General features: G+C 47.9%; 1 protein-coding gene across 3 annotated transcripts in view; it reads left to right on the top strand.

The window, feature by feature from the left end:
* The first annotated feature begins 770 nt into the window (after positions 1-770).
* ITGAM (integrin subunit alpha M) overlaps positions 771-18,942 on the top strand; it is an 82,027-nt gene continuing 63,855 nt past the window's right edge. For 2 of the 3 annotated variants that reach the window (XM_017869874.1, XM_017869819.1), the window contains exons 1-12: positions 771-898; positions 2,569-2,674; positions 4,904-5,007; positions 5,321-5,391; positions 5,540-5,657; positions 10,413-10,537; positions 11,301-11,446; positions 12,820-12,973; positions 15,014-15,164; positions 16,146-16,219; positions 16,396-16,525; positions 17,422-17,564. In XM_017869874.1, coding sequence (XP_017725363.1) covers positions 871-898; positions 2,569-2,674; positions 4,904-5,007; positions 5,321-5,391; positions 5,540-5,657; positions 10,413-10,537; positions 11,301-11,446; positions 12,820-12,973; positions 15,014-15,164; positions 16,146-16,219; positions 16,396-16,525; positions 17,422-17,564 — 1,350 coding nt within the window. In that variant the 5' untranslated portion in view covers positions 771-870. The remainder of the gene's footprint in view (positions 899-2,568; positions 2,675-4,903; positions 5,008-5,320; positions 5,392-5,539; positions 5,658-10,412; positions 10,538-11,300; positions 11,447-12,819; positions 12,974-15,013; positions 15,165-16,145; positions 16,220-16,395; positions 16,526-17,421; positions 17,565-18,942) is intronic. The other variant, XM_017869937.1, reaches the window with a different exon arrangement.

Genomic DNA, 18,942 nt, shown 5'->3' with positions numbered 1-18,942 from the left:
ATCTGTATTAATGTTTGCTTATTTATTTATTTATTTATTTTGAGACAAGGTCTCACTCTGTCACCTGGGCTGGAGTGCAGTGGCATTATTGAGGCTCATTGCAGTCTCAAACTCCTGGGCTCAAACAATCCTCCTGCCTCAGCCTCCTGAGTAGCTAGGACTACAGATGTGTGCCACCATGCCTAGCTAATTTTTTAAATGTTTTTTTTTGTAGAGACGGGGTCTCCCTATGTTGCCCAGGCTGGAGTTCAGTGGTATGATCATAGCTCACTGCAGCCTGGACCTCAGGCTCAAGTGATTCTCCCACCTCAGCCTCTCGAGTAGCAGAGAATACAGGTGCGCACTACCGTGCCCAGCTAATTAAAAATATTTTTTTGTAGAGACGGTCTCTCTATATTGCCCAGGCTGGTTTCAAACTCCCAGGCTTAAGCAATCCTCCTGCCTTGGCCTCCCAAAATGCTGGCATTACAGGCGTGAGCCACTGCACCTGGCCCGTATTAATGTTTAGAACATGAATTCCAGGAGGCAGGCTAAGTCTATTCAGCTTGTTCATATGCTTTGGCCAACTAAAGAAACGAGTGTGTGACAAATGGCACCTTTTGGACAGTGGTAGTGACTTTGATGGTTTGAGCCAGGAAGCTGGGGAGGAAGGGTGGGCAGGCTGTGGGCAGTCCTGGGAGGACTGGGAGGAAGACCAGGCAGGGCTGTGTGCTCACTGAGCCTCCGCCCTCTTCCTTTGAATCTCTAATAGACTTCTGCCTCCTACTTCTCCTTTTCTGCCCTTCCTTGCTTCGGTGGCTTCCTTGGGGTTCCTCAGTGGCGCCTGCAACCCCTGGTTCACCTCCTTCCAGGTTCTGGCTCCTTCCAGCCATGGCTCTCAGAGTCCTTCTGTTAACAGGTGCATGGGGGTGGGGCGGGGGACTCTGGGTGGGGAGGAGGGGAACTTTTGGGTCTGTCATAAAGAGACGGCCCAGAGTATGTAGGATTCAGTCTGGGGAGAGGCAAAGGGGATTTGGGGAAGGAGAAAGTGTTCAAGAAGAAGCAGGGAGAACAGCTAGACCCAGACAGGCTGGCCAGGGAAGCCTTGATGAATGACCACATTCATGGACTGTGCAAGGCTGCTTGGTTGGTCCCCTTGCTTCACAGATGAGGAGACGGAGGCCCAGAGAGGAGAAGTGACATGGCCCAGGGTGCACAGCAGGTGTGAGACCCCCTTCCTGAGTACTTCCTCCTGGATCCCCTCTCACCATCTCCACTTTGCCTCCGGTTCCCTTTTCCAAGGAGCCGGGTGCAAGTGTTTGTTGAATGACTGATGAATCAAAACGATTTGAGTTTGTTTCCTTTTATGCTTATATGTTGTGGAAAATGAAATTCTCCACAAAAGGGAAGGAAATGCTTGAGAGCTGCATAGGAAGGAAATTATCGAATTGAGAATGCATAGAAACTTCACTGTTGGGCAAACCATCATTGTGGTGACACTGGGGGAAGAGACCATTTGGGTGCTCAGAAGGGAGGCTGGAATTCAGAGCGGGACTGGACGTACCCCATGACGGCGGTTCTTAGGTCAGGAGTCAGCAAACAGTGGCCTGGGGGCCCGATATGGCCCACCACCTGTTTCTGCACAACCTGCCAGCCAGAGGTTGAAGATGAACACTGACAATCAATTTGATGATAGAATTCTATTTGTCCCATTCATAAACCTGTTACAAACAAATTGTACTTAATCATTACGTTTGGAATTTCCCTAATGACAAATTTTTGGAAAAGTATTTTCTGTCTTGTTGTATGAGTACTTGTGCAACATATTCTATCAGCCTCTTGGCCTGCAAAACCTAAAATTTACTATCTGGCTGTTATAGAAAAAGTGTGTTAATCCCTGCCCCAGGCTATCAGAGCTGTACCGGAGAGGCAGACATCTGGATGCTGGGTTAGTTAGGGTGACCGAATGGACGGGAAAGGGGATGGAGCAGGAAGACATGCTGCTATCTCTTTTTTTTTTTTTTTTTTTTTTTTGATACAGGGTTTTGCTCTGTTGCCCAGGCTGGAGTTCAGTGGCATGATCATGGTTCACTGCAGCCTTGACCTCCTGGGTTCAAGCAATCCTCCCACCTCAGCCTCCTAAGTAGCTGGGACTACACGCACGTACCACTACACCTGGCTAATTTTTTATTTTTTGTAGAGATGGGGGTCTCACTGTATTGCCTAGGCTGGTGTTAAACTCCTGAGCCCAGGTGATGCTTCCATATCAGCCTCTTAAATTATTGGGATAGCAAGCGTGAGCCACCACGGCCAGCCATTGCTTTCTTTTAAATTATTATTATTATTTTGTGTGTGTGTGTGTGTGTGTGTGTGTGTGTGTATGTGTTTTATTTTGAGATAGGATTATCTCTCTGTTGCCCAGGCTGGAGTGCAGTGGCACAATCAGGGCTCACTGCAGCCTCAAGTTCCTGGGCTCAAGTGATCCTCCTGCCTCAGCCTTCCAAAGTGCTAGGACTACAGACGTGTGCCCCTGTCCCCGGCTGGCATGCTACTTTCCTCTGCTTCACTTTTCCCCCATTCTCCCTTTAGCCTTGACCTTATGTCATGGGTTCAACCTGGACACTGAAAACGCAATGACCTTCCAAGAGAACGCAAAGGGCTTCGGGCAGAGCGTGGTCCAGCTTCAGGGATCCAGGTGAGACCCTCAGATGGAGCCCCCTTTCTCAGTGCTTTCTCTCCAAGACTTACATACCTGAAAAAAATCAGTGATTTCATTGAGTGATTTTTTTGAATAGATAAATCAATTCAAAAGATACAATAAATTTATCTTTTGAATTTACAGTGTTCTAAATTCAAAAGATGCAAAAGAGTATAAGAGTAAAACTCTCTTCCTCACTCCCTTCCCCCAGTTCCCTTCCCAGGAGGGACCTCACAAATGGTTTCTTGTGTGTTCCTTCGGGGAGACCCTGTGTGTACATAACACATACACATTCCCTCCCTCAGCCAACACACCATGTACTGCAATTAAGGCCTGCCTGCAGACTGCTGCCTATTTTTGTGAAAAAATTTTATTGAAAACAACCCCGTTCACTCGTCACTTACTGTTTATTGCCCCCCGCCTCCCTCCCTCCCTTCCTTCCTACCTCCCTCCCGCCGTCTCTCATTCCCTGCTTCCCTCTTTCCCTCCTTCCCTCCCTTCCCTACCGCCCTTCTCTCCCTTCCTTCCCTCCCTCCCTACTTTCCTTCCTTCCTTCCTTCCTTCCTTCCTTCCTTCCCTCCTTCCCTCCTTCCCTCCTTCCCTCCTTCCCTCCTTCCCTCCTTCTTTCCTTTATTTCTTTCCTTTCTGACATGGTCTTGCTCTGTCACTCAGCCTGGAGTGCACTGGTGCAGTCATAGCTCACTGTAGACTCAAACTCCTGGGCTCAAGCAATCCTCCCAGCTTACCCTACCGAGTAGCTGGGACTACAGGCATGTGCCACCACACCTAGCGAATTTTTTGATTTTTTTGTATAGACGAGGTCTCACTCTGTTGCCCAATCTGGTCTCAAACTCCTGGCCTCAAGTCATCCTCTTGCTTGGGCCTCCCAACTTGCTGGGATGATAGGCATAAACCACTGTGCCTGGCTATGGCCACTTTTGAGCTGTAATAGCAGAATTCAGGAGCTGTGATAGAGACTGTATGCACCCCGAAGCCTAAAACATTTACCTTTACAGAAATAGTATTTGTGGAGGTGATAGTACCTTTCCAGAAGGAGGGGGCTGTTCTCTGCTCTTTGCTTTATCTCCCATAATGCAGCCTGGCAATTTGACCAGATAAGTCCATTAATTCCATGTTATGCTTGCATTGCATGCCATACATTTGGAGGTACTATAATTGACTGTTTTATTTATTTATTTATTTATTTATTTATTTATTTATTTATTTATTTTAGAGACTTGCTCTGTCGCCCAGGCTGGAGTGCAGTGGCACGATCTTGGCTCACTGCAACTTCCGCCTCCTGGGTTCAAGCAATTCTCCTGCCTCAGCCTCCTGAGTAGCTGGGATTACAGGCTCCTGCCACCATGCCCAGCTAATTTTTGTATTTTTGTAGAGACGGGGTTTCACCATGTTGGCCAGGTTGATCTTGAACTCCTGAGCTCAGGTGATTCACCTGCCTTGGCCTCCCAAAGTGCTGGGATTACAGGCATGAGCCATGGTGCCCAGCTTGAATTGACCTATTTTACTTTTAAAATTTATTCANGTATTTTTGTAGAGACGGGGTTTCACCATGTTGGCCAGGTTGATCTTGAACTCCTGAGCTCAGGTGATTCACCTGCCTTGGCCTCCCAAAGTGCTGGGATTACAGGCATGAGCCATGGTGCCCAGCTTGAATTGACCTATTTTTACTTTTAAAATTTATTCATTTATTTTTTGGGACAGAGTCTTGCCCTGTCGCCCAGGCTGGAGTGCAGTGGTGCTATTTCGGCTCACTGCAACCTCTGCCTCCCGGGCTCAAGCAATTCTCTTGCCTCAGCCTCCCGTTTAGCTGGGATCACAGGTACGCACCACCACACCTGGCTAATTTTTTGTATTTTTAGTAAAGACGGAGTTTCACCATGTTGCCCAGGCTGATCTTGAACTCCTGAGCTCAGGCAATCTGCTCCCCTCGGCCTCCCAAAGTGCTGGGATTACAAGCATGAGCCACCGCGCCTGGCCCTATTTTTACATGACTTCTGGTTTTTGTGTCATTCTTAGGAAGACCTTTTCTCATTCTGAGTCTTAACATTTTCCCATTTTTTTTCTTTTCTAATTCTTCCTCCTAGTCATGGGAATTCAGGAATCCAGGTACGGGCCCCCACCTTCCTCTGGGTGGCAGAACTTCTTCTGTGGTCTCCTTCTCTCCCCACATGGCGGAGTTTTCTCTATTTCCACTTCTCCCCACAGGGTGGTGGTTGGAGCCCCCCAGGAGATAGTGGCTGCCAACCAAACGGGCAGCCTCTACCAGTGTGATTACAGCATAGGCTTATGCGAGCCCATCCGCCTGCAGAGTGAGTCACCGCCCCGCCGGGCTGGGACTGGGATTCCCCCTGTGAACACATAGGGACTTGCCAGGCACTCCTGTGTCCTGGAGGATCTGTGGTGGGGGCACAGGTGGCTGCCTCCCTACCCTCTCCTCTGCCTGCAGTCTCTCCCCTAGACACCCCCAGGCAATCCCTCCATGTTCCTTTCTTTCCCAAGATCTAGGATCCCCCTTCACTGTCAGACCTCCTTGTCTCCCGCATGGAGGTGATCCCTGCCCAGCTCTTCCACAGCCTTCTCTGTCCCCCCCGAGGGTAACCTTGCCCATATCTGTCCCCGCAGTCCCCGTGGAGGCCGTGAACATGTCCCTGGGCCTGTCTCTGGCAGCCACCACCAGCCCCCCCCAGCTGCTGGTGAGTGGCCCTGGATCAGAGGAGCATCCTAATGGGGGTGTTTGGGGGCCCATGCATGGTGGGGCAGCGGGTCTTGTGGAGGGTGGAGGTGCTGGGGTACAAGGACAGGAGGCAGGGGCAGCCCCTTCCACTGGCTCCTGCCCCCTAGGCCTGTGGCCCCACCATGCACCAGATTTGCAGTGAGAACACGTATGTGAAAGGGCTCTGCTTCCTGTTCGGATCCAACCTACGGCAGCAGCCCCAGAAGTTCCCAGGGACCCTCCGAGGTGGGTTGCATTTGGCAGAGGGAACAGATGGGCAGCAAAAGACCAGGGGAGGGGGCAGGACTGAGGTGACATCTGCTCAAGGTCTAGGCTCTGGGTGCAGAAGGGTAGGGGAAGTGGGTCCCATTGGAGAGGGAGGCTAAGGAGGTGCTAGGGTCTTGTACTTTAGGAAAACTCCTTGGCTAGGCACAGTGGCTCACACCTGCAATCCCAACACTTTGGGAGCCCAGGAGTTTGAGATCAGCCCGGGCAATGTAGCGAGACCCTGTCGCTAAAAAAAAAGAAAAAAAATGAGCTGAGTGTGGTGATGACCACCTGTAGTCTTAGCTATTTGGAGGCCAAGATGGGAAGATTGCTTGAGGCCAGGAGTTCAAGACAAGCCTGGACAACATAGGGAGACTCCTGTCTCTACAAAAAAAAAATAAAAATAAAAAAATTAGCTAGGTGTGGTGGCACACACCTGTAGTTCCAGCTACTCAGGAGGGTCACTCGAGCCTGGGAAGTTGAAGCTGCAGTAAGCTATGATTGCACCATTGTACGCCAGCCTGGCTGACAGAGCAAGACCCTATCTTTAAAAAATAAGTCCAGGTCACACTGCAGAGGAGGGAATGGCGCAAGGTGTCATTGGCAGGAGGTGGGAATTTTGGGAACCATCTTGGGGGGCTGCCTTCCAGACCCCTGTTCCCCAAACCTCCATTGATTGAGATTCTGAGCGACTGTATGGACCTTTTTTTTTTTTTTTGTTTGAGGCAGAATCTCGCTCTGTCACCCAGGCTGGAGTGCAGTGGCACTATCTCGGCTTACTGCAACCTCTGTCTCCAGGGTTCAAGCGATTCTTCTGCCCCATCTTCCCAAGTAGCTGGGATTACAGGTGCCCGCCACCACGCCGGACTAATTTTTGTTATTTTTAGCAGACATGGGATTTCACCATGTTGGCCAGGCTGGTCTTGAACTCCTGAGCTCCGGTGATCTGCCCACCTCGGCTTCCCAAAGTGCTGGGAATGAGCCAGGGAATGAATGGTGGGCATGAGCCACCGTGCCTGGTCAGGGTGCATGGATCTTTCCAGCTGCTTTTTCCCACTGCTTTGTCCAATGGCTCTGCCATCTTTTTGCTTGTCTTCATGTTGATTCTGGCACCATAGGTGAATGTTTCTCCCTTGCATGTTTTTCTTTTTTTTCTTTCTCAAGCCCTGTTACTCTATCCTTCACCCTCCACAGATAATCCTCCTTTCTCCACAGAGAAAACAAAAGCTTCAGGCATGGACTCCCTCCACTTTCCCCTTCTCTTATTTTATTTTAATAAACAGTTTTCCAGTCTTCACTGGAATTTGTTAGACAAATTCTGAAGGAGCTATAACACTGCACTTTCTCCTTTTTCTCAAATTTCCATAATGACAGCACTCCTGGCAGTGACTCAGTGGTTTTAGAGGAAGACCTGTGTCTCCTCCGTTCTATGACTAAATTCTTCCATCTGGACTTTTGAGAGTCTCTCATGTACCAACTAAGGTGATCACCTGTCTTCCTTTTTTCTTTTTCTTTCCTTTTTCTTTTTGAGACAGGGTCTTGCTCTGTCACCCAAGCTGGAGTGCAGTGGCACAATCTCAGCTGACTGCAGCCTCTGCCTCCCAGGCTCAAGAAATTCTTGTGCCTCAGCCTCTGGAGTAGCTGGGATCACAGGTGTGCATACACTGATTTTTGTATTTTTTGTAGAGATAGGGTTTCACCTTGTTGCCCAGGCTAGTCTCAAATTCCTGGGCTCAAGAGATCTTCCCATCTCAGCCTCCCACAGTGCTGGGATCACAGGTGTGAGCCACTGTGCCTGGCCCAGCATCTCTTGAATCACTCTAGGACATTTAACTTCTCCCTTCCTCTGACTGTAAACATTCTCATTCTACCTGTATCTGAAAAACGATCAACCACCACAATTGATAGCCATGAAAATGATCTTCTCTCTTCCAATCTCCTCCTCATCTCCTGCCATCTCTCCCCACCTTCACCACCCAAACTTCCTGAGTGCATTCTCTTCACCCCCGGCTGGCCTCCACCTCCCTCTCCACCTAGGGGCACTGGGTTCTGGGTTCTCTTTTCACTCACGTGTTCTTCTTTCCTGAAATCACCCAGTTCTGTGGCTTCAGCTAACACCTCTACCTCTGTAGACCTCACTCTCAGGGTTCAAGACTACTTCTTCAAAAATGTTTTCATTTATTAAAAAATATATAACACATACACTTGGTTCAAAATTCGAAAGGGTGTGGTAGCTCACACCTGTAGTCCCAGCACTTTGGGAGGCCAAGTTAGGAGCATTGTTTGAGGCCAGGAGTTTGAGACCAGCCTAGACAACATAATAAGACACTATCTCTACAAAAAAAAAAAAAAAAAACAAAACAAACAAAAAAAAAAACAAAAAAAAAACAAAAAAAACAATCAGCCAGGTATGGTGGCATGTGCTTGTGGTCTTAATTATTCAGGAGGCCTCCCAAAGTGCTGGGGTTACAGGCATGAGCCACTGTGCCCCGCCAGTCTTTCTAAAATACAAAACAAATCATCTCACTTCCTTTTCTAAGAACCTTCCATGGCTCCCCATTGCCTACAGATAAAGTCAAACTCCTTATTGGAGTAGAGAGGCCCTTGCCTGCTGTTCTTTGCTTGATGCCACTGCTGGGTTTCCATTGCCATCACATATGTTTGCCCCTGTAGTGCTGTTTCTATCGAACGGCATTCCTGGATTCTGCCAGAATCCTTTTTAGGCCCTTGTCCCATGTATCAGTAGGAGTCTCAGCTGGGACCAAAAGCACATTCCAGTAATGTAACTGCCTAAGGGGTTCTCCTAGCCTGCTGCCTAGACAGAGCCGATTCATCAAGACAGCAGAATTGCAATAGAGAAAGAATAATTCACACAGAGCCGGCTGTGCAGGGGACCAGAGTTTTATTATCAACTGAAATCAGTCTCCCTGAACATTTGGGGAGCAGAGTTTTTAAGGATAACTTGGTGGGTGCGGGGAGCCAGTGAGCCGGGAGTACTGATTGGTCAGGGATGAAATCATTGGGAATTGGAGCTGTCTTCTTGCGTTCAGTCGGTTCCTGGATGGGGGGCACATGATCACATGAGCCAGTTTATTGATCTGGGCGGTGCCAGCTGATCCATCAAGTCCAAGGTCTGCAAAATATCTCAAGTGCTGATTTTAGGAGCAGTTTAGGGAGGGTCAGAATCTTGTAGCCTCCAGCTGCATGACTCCTAAACCATAATTTCTAATCTTGTGACTAATGTTAGTCCTACAAAGGCAGTCTAGTCCCCAGGCAAGAAAAGAAGGAGGTCTGCTTTGGAAAAGGGCTGTTATGATCTTTGTTTAAACTATAAACTATAAACTAAGTTTCTCCCAAAGTTAGTTCAGCCTACACCCAGGAATGAACACGGACAGCTTGGAGGTTAGAAACAACATGGAGTCGGTTAGTTTAGATCTCTTCCACTGTCTCAGCCATAATTTGCAAAGGCAGTTTCAGTAAGATTTATTTACAAAGAGGGGGGTTTATTTATAAAGGGAGTAATTATAAAACTGTGAGAGTTCTAAGGGAGCCATCAGGGACTTTGCAAGCCTTGGGCAAGCAGGTCTGTTTTCACCCCTGGGCTTATGGGTTGAGGGGAGGAAGAGCTCACGAGGGTCCGGAGAGAGTCATGTGGGGCTGGCCTCCTTCTGAGGAACAGTTGGTCTTTTGTGAAGGACATAGCTGTCCCCAAGCAACCTCAATGGGAGAACACCCGGACCTCACTGTCCTCCTCCCTCCAGTCTTCTGTTGAGCCCCCTCATCCACCAAATCCAATGGGAATCCAGAGGGCAACAGAGTCCTGGTGATGGGGTCCCTGCAGGTTGACCTCCCAGGCCACAGAGCTGAGTGGCGATGGGTAGAAAGTGGATTTGGGGATGGGGTAGAAGGCAGAGGAGCACATTCCACATCGCTTTATGTGTGTGTGCCATTCTCTTTTCTAGAATCTATTCCTTTTGTATATCTGGCAAATCCTTCCTTCCTTCCTTCTTCCTTTCTTCCTTTCTTTTTTCCTTTCTTTCTTCTTTCTTTTCTTTCTTTCTTGTCTTGCTCTGTGACCCAGGCTGGAGTGCAGTGGTGCGATCTCAGCAACTTTTTGTATTTTTAATAGAGATGGGGTTTCACCATGTCAGCCAGGCTGGTCTCGAATTCCTGATCTCAAGTGATCCACCTGCCTCAGCCTCCCAAAGTGCTGGGATTACAGGTGTGAGCCACTGTGCCCAGCTGGGCAAGTTATTTTCTGTTCTTCAAGATCCAGTCAAACATCACCACGTTCCCTGATTCCCTTGGGCAGAATTAACAAAAAATTTCCATACTACTTTGTCCTTGTTTGTTTACTTACTTATTTATTTTTTAGAGACAGGGTCTTTCTCTGTGGCCCAGGCTGGAGTGCAATGGCGTGATCATAGCTCACTGCAGCCTCAACCTTTTGGGCTGAAGTGATGCCCCAGTCTCAGCCTCCTGAGGAGCTGGGACTACAGGCGTGTGCCACTGTGCCCGGCTAATTTTTAACATATATGTTATATTATATATATATATTATAGAGACCCCATCTCTATAATATATATGTTTATGTATATATTATATAACATATATATGTATTTTATAGAGACGGGGGCCTATATTCTCATTGTTCAGCAGAGAGCTGACATACAAAAAAGCCCAAAACACCAAGTGTCAAATTACTTGATTCATACTCTTTTTCCCCTTCCTCAGGGTGTCCTGAACAGGACATCGCCTTCTTGATTGACGGCTCTGGTAGCATCAACCCACATGAATTTCAGCAGATGAAGGAGTTTGTCTCGATCATGATGGAGCAATTAAAAAAGTCCACAACCTTGGTGAGGGCCCATGGGTAGGTTAGGGAAGAGCCCACACAGGGCTGGAAGATACATGGCAACTGGGCCACCACGTTCTCCTCCCAGTTCAATTGCAGACATTGCCAAATTGACAATCGATTGTGGTTTGCCTTCCTGAGTCTCTTTTCTGCTCTGTTGGATGCAGTCTCAGCATTCTTTCAGCCTTTTATAAAGCGGGCAGCTCTAATTGTTAAGGGTTGGCATGGCAGATGAAGCCCACATGTCATTGCTGGCTGAGTTCTATTTTCATTTTTATTTCTTATTTTTTTGAGACAGAGTCTTGCTCCATCTCTCAGGCTAGAGTGCAGCGGCGCAATCTCGGCTCACTGCAACCTCCGCCTCCCGGGTTCAAGCAATTCTCTTGTCTCAGCCTCCCAAGTAGCAGGGATTACAGGCACTTGCCACCACACCTGGCTAGTTTTTGTATTTTTAGTAGAAATGGGGTTTCACCATGTTGGCCAGGCTGGTCTCGAACTCCTGACCCCAGGTGATCCACCCATCTCGGCCTCCCAAAGTGCTGGGATTACAGGTGTGAGCCACTGCTCCTGGCCGCTGGCCATCTTCTAGTATTGAGGAGAGATGGGAGCTGCTGGCAGCTCTCTGTCCTGGTGAGGCAGGGGATTAGGGGCAGTACAGAGGAGGAATTTGGAGACTGGAGTGTTTAAGATCCTTGTGGAGCTTGCTGGGAGATGTCTGAGAGGTGGGGGCACCTTCTCCAGCATCACACCAGCCGCCCCCTCCGCAGTTCTCTTTGATGCAGTACTCCGAAGAATTCTGGACTCATTTTACCTTCAAAGAGTTCCAGGGCAACCCTAACCCGAGATCACTGGTGAAGTCAATAACGCAGCTGTTTGGGCGGACACACACGGCCACGGCCATCCGCAAAGTGGTGTAAGCTTCCCTTTTTCGCTTAGGATGGAGGGAGGAGGAGACACTTTTAGTTGGGCTTTAATGGATGAAGGGAGCCGTTCAGACAGGGGTGGTAGAGGATGCTTCCCCACGGGCAGAGGTGGGGAGGAGGGGCTGTGCGTGGTGTATTCATCAAAGAACAAGTCATGAGTGAAAGGTGGGAGTGGAGTGGGGAAGTGAGAAAAAGTGTCTGGAGGGAGGGTAGAAAGATCGGCTCAGGCCAGGGAACCAAAGGCGGCTTTATAGCCCGTCGTGAGACATCACCATGTCTCATTTTGGGAAGTTCGCTCTGATTTTGGGGTGTGTGTAGAGGCAAGGATGGGGTTGGGACAGAAGTACAAGAAGCACTGTAGAGTCCTAGAGGGGCTGGGGAGCTGGTGTAGCGCTCTGGGAGAGGTTTCCTGAAGGCCAATTAAGTGTGTGTGTGTATATATGTATGTGTGTGTGTGTGTGTGTGTGTGTGTGTGTGTATATTTATTTATTTATTTTTTGAGACGGAGTAGGCTGGAGTGCAGTGGCCTGATCTCAGCTCAGTGCAACTTCCACCTCCTGGATTCAAGCAATTCTCCTGCCTCAGCCTCCCGAGTAGCTGGGATTACAGGCGCCCACCACCACCATCAGCTAATTTTTGTATTTTTAGTAGAGATGAGGTTTCACCATGTTGACCAAGCGGGTCTTGAACTCCTGACCTCAGGTGATTCACCCAACTCGGCCTCCCATAGTGCTGGGATTACAGGCGTCAGCCATAAATATATATGTTTTTTAAAATTCAAAAGTAATAATACTCAGTTGAAAAACCCAAATTATGCGAAAGTATAAAACAAAACTGTGAAGGCTTCCTTTCCCTTCCCTGCTGCTTTTCCAGGTCCTGGGGCAGTTGCATCTCAGTGCTAAGTCTCAGGGGAGATGGAGCCCCTCCGAGGCCTCACCCAGCTGTATCTGTGTCTGGGACTCTGCTGACATTTCCTTTCTGACGTTAATAGCATCTCTGGCTAGGTGCGGGGGCTCACACCTGTAATGTCAGCACTTTGGGAGGCTGAGGTGGGAGGATCACATGAGTCCAAGAGTTTGAGACCAATTGGCAACATAGTGAGACTCTATCTCTAAAAAGCTAAAAAAATAAACCAGGTGTGGTGGTACATGCCTGTAGTTCCAGCTACTCAGGAGGCTGAGGCAGGAGAATCGCTTGAACCCAGGAGTCCAGGTCTGCAGTGAGCTATGATTGTGTCTCTGCACTCCAGCCTGGACAACAGAGTGAGTGTCTATTTCTTAAAAAAAAAAAAAAAAAAAAAAAAAAAAAAAATTAGCATGTCATCTGCTTGCATTTGACTTTGTCCCTCCTCTTTCCTGCACAGACGAGAACTGTTTAACGTCAATCAGGGAGCCCGAAAGAATGCCCTTAAGATCCTGGTTGTCATCACAGATGGAGAAAAGTTTGGCGATCCCTTGGGATATGAGGACGTCATCCCTGAGGCAGACAGAGAGGGAGTCATTCGCTACGTCATTGGGGTATGGAATGCCGCTCTCAGGGTGATGCTTCTGTGGAGGGTTTCTACGTGGATCCATCCTCCCTTCAATTTGCAAATATTAATAAAATCAAAGAGACATGAGAGCTATTGCTAGCTCGTATACACCGTATCAGCTATCTGTTGCCACATCAATGCTGTGTAATAAACTATCCCAAAATTCAGCAGCTTAAAATAATAAGTAAGCCTGTGGGTCAGCCGGCCAAGAGTTCTGGTTTCAATGGCCTTCCTCAGTCATTAGCTGCAGGTTGGCAGGCTGCCCTGCTGATCTTGGCCAGGCTCTCTCTGCTTCTGAGGGTTGCCAGCTATGTCATCTGCTGGACCTGATGGCCTTGGGTGGAACCACTGGGGTGACTTGGCCCTTTGGCAACCTGGCTCTCATTCTCCAGGGCTAGCCTGGGCATGTCCTCATGGTGAAAATGGGAGCAAGAGAACAGTGGAGATGTTGCAAGTGCTTTTTCATGCCTCTGCATCATGTTTGATAACATCCATGGGTGTCATGAGCGGTGCAAGGTTAGAGATAACCAGGTCCGTTCAGGTTTGTGTCTTTCTGCAACATCAGGCTTTCGTTGATCCTATTTCAATCACAAACGCCACGAGCTGCATGGAATTCCCAAGGAGGCAGTTCTCCTTAGTGCATCCTGTTCACTTGGACACTCTGGCTCAAGCCACCCACGAATCAGTCAATACTGCAAACCGTATATAATAGTATACTTAATCAATATATAAAAGTTATAGGTTAAACATTCCACAGCAAACAAAGTAACGTTTGACATCAGAAGAAAAAGAGGAGAAAGGATGAATGAAAAGGACTCCTGGTCTGGGCCCAAAGGTCCTAGTCACATTATTCTTGCAAGGCAGAATCTTTGATGCGGCAGAGTCCTTGGTGGCAAATGCCAGGCTCTCATCACGAGCAGCTGCGAGGTGTGAGTTCCAGCGGCTGCTTTGAGCTGGTGAAGGCTAGATTTCTTCTAGTCACAGAGCCCTCTGGTGAGAACAGACAGGGAAGAATGTGCTTTTTTGTGTCCTTATCTGGTTGGATGTAGTCTTTATTTGTTTATTTTATTTATTTATTTGTTTGTTTATTTATTTATTTATTTTGAGACTGAGTCTCACTCTATCGCTCAGGCTGGGGTGCAGTGTCATGATCTTGGCTCACTGCAACCTCCACCTCCCGAGTTCAAGCAATTCTTGTGTCTCAGCCTCCTGAGTAGCTGGGACTACAGACATGCACCACCATGCCTAGCAAATTTTTTTTTTTTTTTTTGTATTCTTAGTAGAGATGGGGTTTCACTATGTTGACCAGGTTGGTCTTGAACTTCTGACCTCAAGTGATTCGACCGCCTCAGCCTTCCAAAGTGTGCGATTATAGGAATAAGCCACCGTACCTGGCCTATTTAAAAAATTTGTTTAAAACAACCTTATTCTTGTTGGCAAAGTGCCCTGTGAAATATACAATGGAGCCTTTTTCTAAGATGAAGTCAGTTATGTCAAGGGTGCTCTATATACAATGGGCTAAAGCAAGACTCATGCCTGAGCCCAGAGGTAATGAAGTGGGCATATGACTCCACCAAGAGCAGGAGGGCACAGCAGAGCGCTAGGGGAAGAGGCTGGATACAGGAAGAGGCAAGGAGTCAGGATCATCAGTGTAACCAAACTACGACAGCACCTGCGTGACCCAGAAAGCGATATAACCATGGATACATGCCTTGGCATGTAGGAAATACCTTCATATAAAGAAAAAGCCTCCCCTTCCTCTAGGGGGAGGTCAATTACACACCAGGAGACGTGGCACAGCACATGGATCAGCAGCTGGGTTTCTGCCCCAACTTGCTTCCTTAGCACAGTGCCTTGTGCAATGTACAACCTGCCCAACTATACCTGGCAACCCTGTCCCAAGGACTTTCTGATGCATTTCTTCACTTGATAAATAATAGTTCAGACTAGTTTCCTGCAGAATTGTCTTTGTCAGATGATACTGCTACCCTCAGACCATGACTTGGCCTCTGTTCCTTGGTAACAGGTGGGAGACGCCTTCCGCAGTTTGAAATCCCGCCAAGAGCTTAATACCATTGCATCCAAGCCACCTCGTGATCACGTGTTCCAAGTGAATAACTTTGAGGCTCTGAAGACCATTCAGAACCAGCTTCAGGAGAAGATCTTTGCAATTGAGGGTGAGTCAGGCATCTGTGTTCCCAGAGCAGCTCCTTAGGCAGCCTCCCACCCCAGAACACATAGTCCCCTCTAGAATCCAGACCTTCCTAACCCTTGGTATCCCCCAGTATCAACTCTCTCCACTTCCTTCAGCTCTCAGTCCCAGACTCACTTGGTCAATTCCTTTGAAGTCAAAGAATCCATACTTTTACCTCTAATTTTGCAAATCTTGGCTATAGACTGGTAAATTGGAGTATGGGGGAGTCAAATCCCACCCAGTATTTTAACAGAAATTTGGATGTGTTGCCAGCAGTCGTCTGTTTGGTTCACTATTATATCCCAATGGCCTAGAATAGTGCCTGGTACTCAGAAGGTACTCAGAAGGTGCTCAATAAATGTTTGTTGAATAAAAGGAATTTAGAAATTGGGGGATTTCATATACAGTCTGGGTTTATGGCTTATCTTGAAAAGCTGGAAGATTAGACACTTTGAAGACCTTGAAGACCACATTCCCACTTCGCAGGAAGTGGCTGGAGGTGAATGGCTGCCACCCTTCTAAGAGGGACATATGCTGTCCAGCTTGACACAGATCCTGTCGGGGTCTCCTTTTGTCTGGCCACAAAAGCATTTGGGTTTTCAGTACCTATTCTAGGTTCTTCTGCTTTCTTTTCTTTTCTTTTTCTTTTTTTAGAGACTGAGTCTTGCTCTATTGCCCAGGTTGCAGTGGAGTGGTGCGATCTCGGCTCACCGCAACCTCTGCCTCCCAGGTTCAAGTTAATTCTCCTGCCTCTGCCTCCCGAATAGCTGGGATTACGGGTGCATACCACCACGCCCAGTTAATTTTTGTATTTTTAGTAGAGACGGGGTTTCAACATGTTGGCCAGACTGGTCTCTAACTCCTGATCTCAAGTGATCTGCCCATCTCAGCCTCCCATTATAGGCGTGAGCCACCGTGCCCAGCCTTCTGCTTTCTTCAATGTAGAAAGTTCTCCTCTTCACAGGTACTCAGACAGGAAGTACCAGCTCCTTTGAGCATGAGATGTCTCAGGAAGGCTTCAGTGCTGCCATCACCTCTGTAAGTGGCCCTTCATTAAATTGCGGGGTGGGGCAGGGGTAGCAAAAAGAAGAGATAGGAGAGATGCAGGGGTTTGGGGACTCTTCTCTGTGATAGGTACTTGGGAGGTAGCTCTGTGAGGGGCAGCGGTGGTCCCTTCTTCCTTCCTCATCAACCCTGTTCTACCCCTTTCCCAGAACGGCCCCTTGCTGAGCACTGTAGGGAGCTATGACTGGGCTGGTGGAGCCTTTCTATATACATCAAAGGAGAAAAGCACCTTCATCAACATGACCAGAGTGGATTCAGACATGAATGATGCTTACTTGGGTAAGTGGGGAGGGCAAGGGTTGCTCTAAGAAGGGGTCAGGATTTGGCATAAGTCAACTAGCATAGATGTCTGGGTCTTTCATAGGTTCTTGGGATAGCTTTAAAGACAGAAACTTCAATTTTTTGTTTGTTTGTTTTCGAGGTGGAGTTTCTTTCTTGTCGCCCAGGCTGTAGTGCAATGGCACAATCTTGGCTCACTACAACCTCTGCCTCCCGGGCTCAAGCGATTCTCCTACCTCAGCCTCCTGAGTAGCTGGTGTTACAAGAATGCACCACCACCCCTGGCTAATTTTTTTTTTTTTTTTTTGAGATGTGGTTTCGCTCTTGTTGCCCAGGCTGGAGTGCAATGGCGCGATCTTGGCTCACCACAACCTCCGCCTCCCAGGTTCAAGCGATTCTCCTGCCTCAGCCTCCTGAGTAGCTGGAATTACAGGCATGTGCCACCATGCCTGGCTAATTTTGTATTTTCAGTAGAGACGGAATTTCTCCATGTTGGTCAGCCTGGTTGCAAACTCCCAACCTCAGGTGATCCACCTGCTTTGGCCTCCCAAAGTGCTGGAATTACAAGTGTGAGCCACTGTGCCAGGCCTTTTTTTGTATTTTTAGTAGAGACCGGGTTTCACCATGTTGGCCAGGCTGGTCTGGAACTCCTGACCTCAGGTGATCCGCCTACCTCAGACTCCCAAAATGCTGGGATTACAGGTGTGAGCCATCTCACCCGGCCAGAAACTTCTAAATTGAATTGTAATTATGTTCATAAAGAGAAATATAGTGTAGGGATCAGTTACCCCAACACAGCGAGCATGGGGCTGCCCCAGTGCCTACTCAAGGAGTGGGTCTGCATGGTGGATGAGGGGTCAGGGAATGCACTTCACTTCTCAGACCCCCACCTTCAGGTTATGCTGCCACCGTCATCTTGCGGAACCGGGTGCAAAACCTGGTTCTGGGGGCACCTCGATATCAGCACGTCGGCCTGGTGGCAATGTTCAGGCAGAACACTGGCATGTGGGAGTCCAACGCCAATGTCAAGGGCACCCAGGTGAGTGTGGTTTGTGGAGCATGAATGTGCAAACAGAAGCGCCCTGGGGGCTTAGAGATTCCAGGAGGGGCATTCAGATGACGTGCATGGCCCTCTTGTAAAGGAGCCTTTGGAGGCTGTGAGCTGGGAAATTGTGGGATCAGCTTAGCATTTGAGAAAGCTGTGTCCTCAGCTTTTTAACAACGATAAATAACAATGCTTGCCTGTACAGAGCTCTCTATGGGTCTTCCTGTACTCAGAGCTGGTATTCCACCCATATATAACCAGGATAGCCCTGTTAGTTAATAAAATATTGAACTAATTACGTATTCATTGATGAATGGTGGATTCTCCCTCACCCATGCACTCTGGTGCTTCCCCAGTCTCTGTGGGCTTCCCCATGATCCAGCAACTATGAGGTCAGGAAGAACACTTCACAGACCCTCTAGGATCTGCTCCAGCTATGCCCCTGCTCAGTATCTGTGCAGCCCCAGATGTTCATTATTTTGAATATCACCCCTGCAAAAGCAGCATGGTCACATATTATGTGAGAACTGGTGAGTGAGGCAAAACTCTGTAGTCAAAATCATTCTTGCAAATTCCTGAAATAGGACTGCACCCATGATATGATGCCTATAGTTTTTTATTTTATTTTTTAAATTATACTTTAAGTTCTAGGGTACCTGTGCACAACGTGCAGGTTTGTTACATATGTATACATGTGCCATGTTGGTGTGCTGCACCCATTAACTTGTCATTTACGTTAGGTATATCTCCTAATGCTATCCCTCCCCAGTCTCCCCACCCCACGACAGGCCCCGGTGTGTGATGTTCCCCACCCTGTATCCAAGTGTTCTCATTGTTCAATTCCCACCTATGAATAAGAACACTTGTGCCAGTTTTCAAAGGGAATGTGGTGTTTGGTTTTCTGTCCTTGTAATAGTTTGCTCATAATGATGGTTTCCAGCTTCATCCATGTCCCTACAAAGGACATGAACCATCCTTTTTTATGGCTGCATAGTATTCCATGGTTTATATGTGCCATGTTTTCTTAATCCAGTCTATCACTGATGGACATTTGGGTTGGTTCCAAGTCTTTGCTATTGTGAATAGCACCACAATAAACATATGTGTGCATGTGTCTTTATAGCAACATGATTTATAATCCTTTGGGTATATACCCAGTAATGGGATGGCTGGGTCAAATGGTATTTTTAGTTCTAGATCCTTGAGGAATCGCCACACTGTTTTCCACAATGGTTGAACTAGTTTACAGTCCCACCAACAGTGTAAAAGCATTCCTATTTCTCCACATCCTCTCCAGCACCTGTTGTTTCTTGACTTTTTAATGATTGCCATTCTAACTGGTGTGAGACAGTATCTCATTGTGGTTTTGATT

This window comes from Rhinopithecus bieti, unplaced genomic scaffold (assembly GCF_001698545.2).
Source record: "Rhinopithecus bieti isolate Rb0 unplaced genomic scaffold, ASM169854v2 scaffold_63, whole genome shotgun sequence".
Classification (NCBI taxonomy): domain Eukaryota; kingdom Metazoa; phylum Chordata; class Mammalia; order Primates; family Cercopithecidae; genus Rhinopithecus; species Rhinopithecus bieti.
This window is presented reverse-complemented; position numbering and strand designations above follow the sequence as displayed.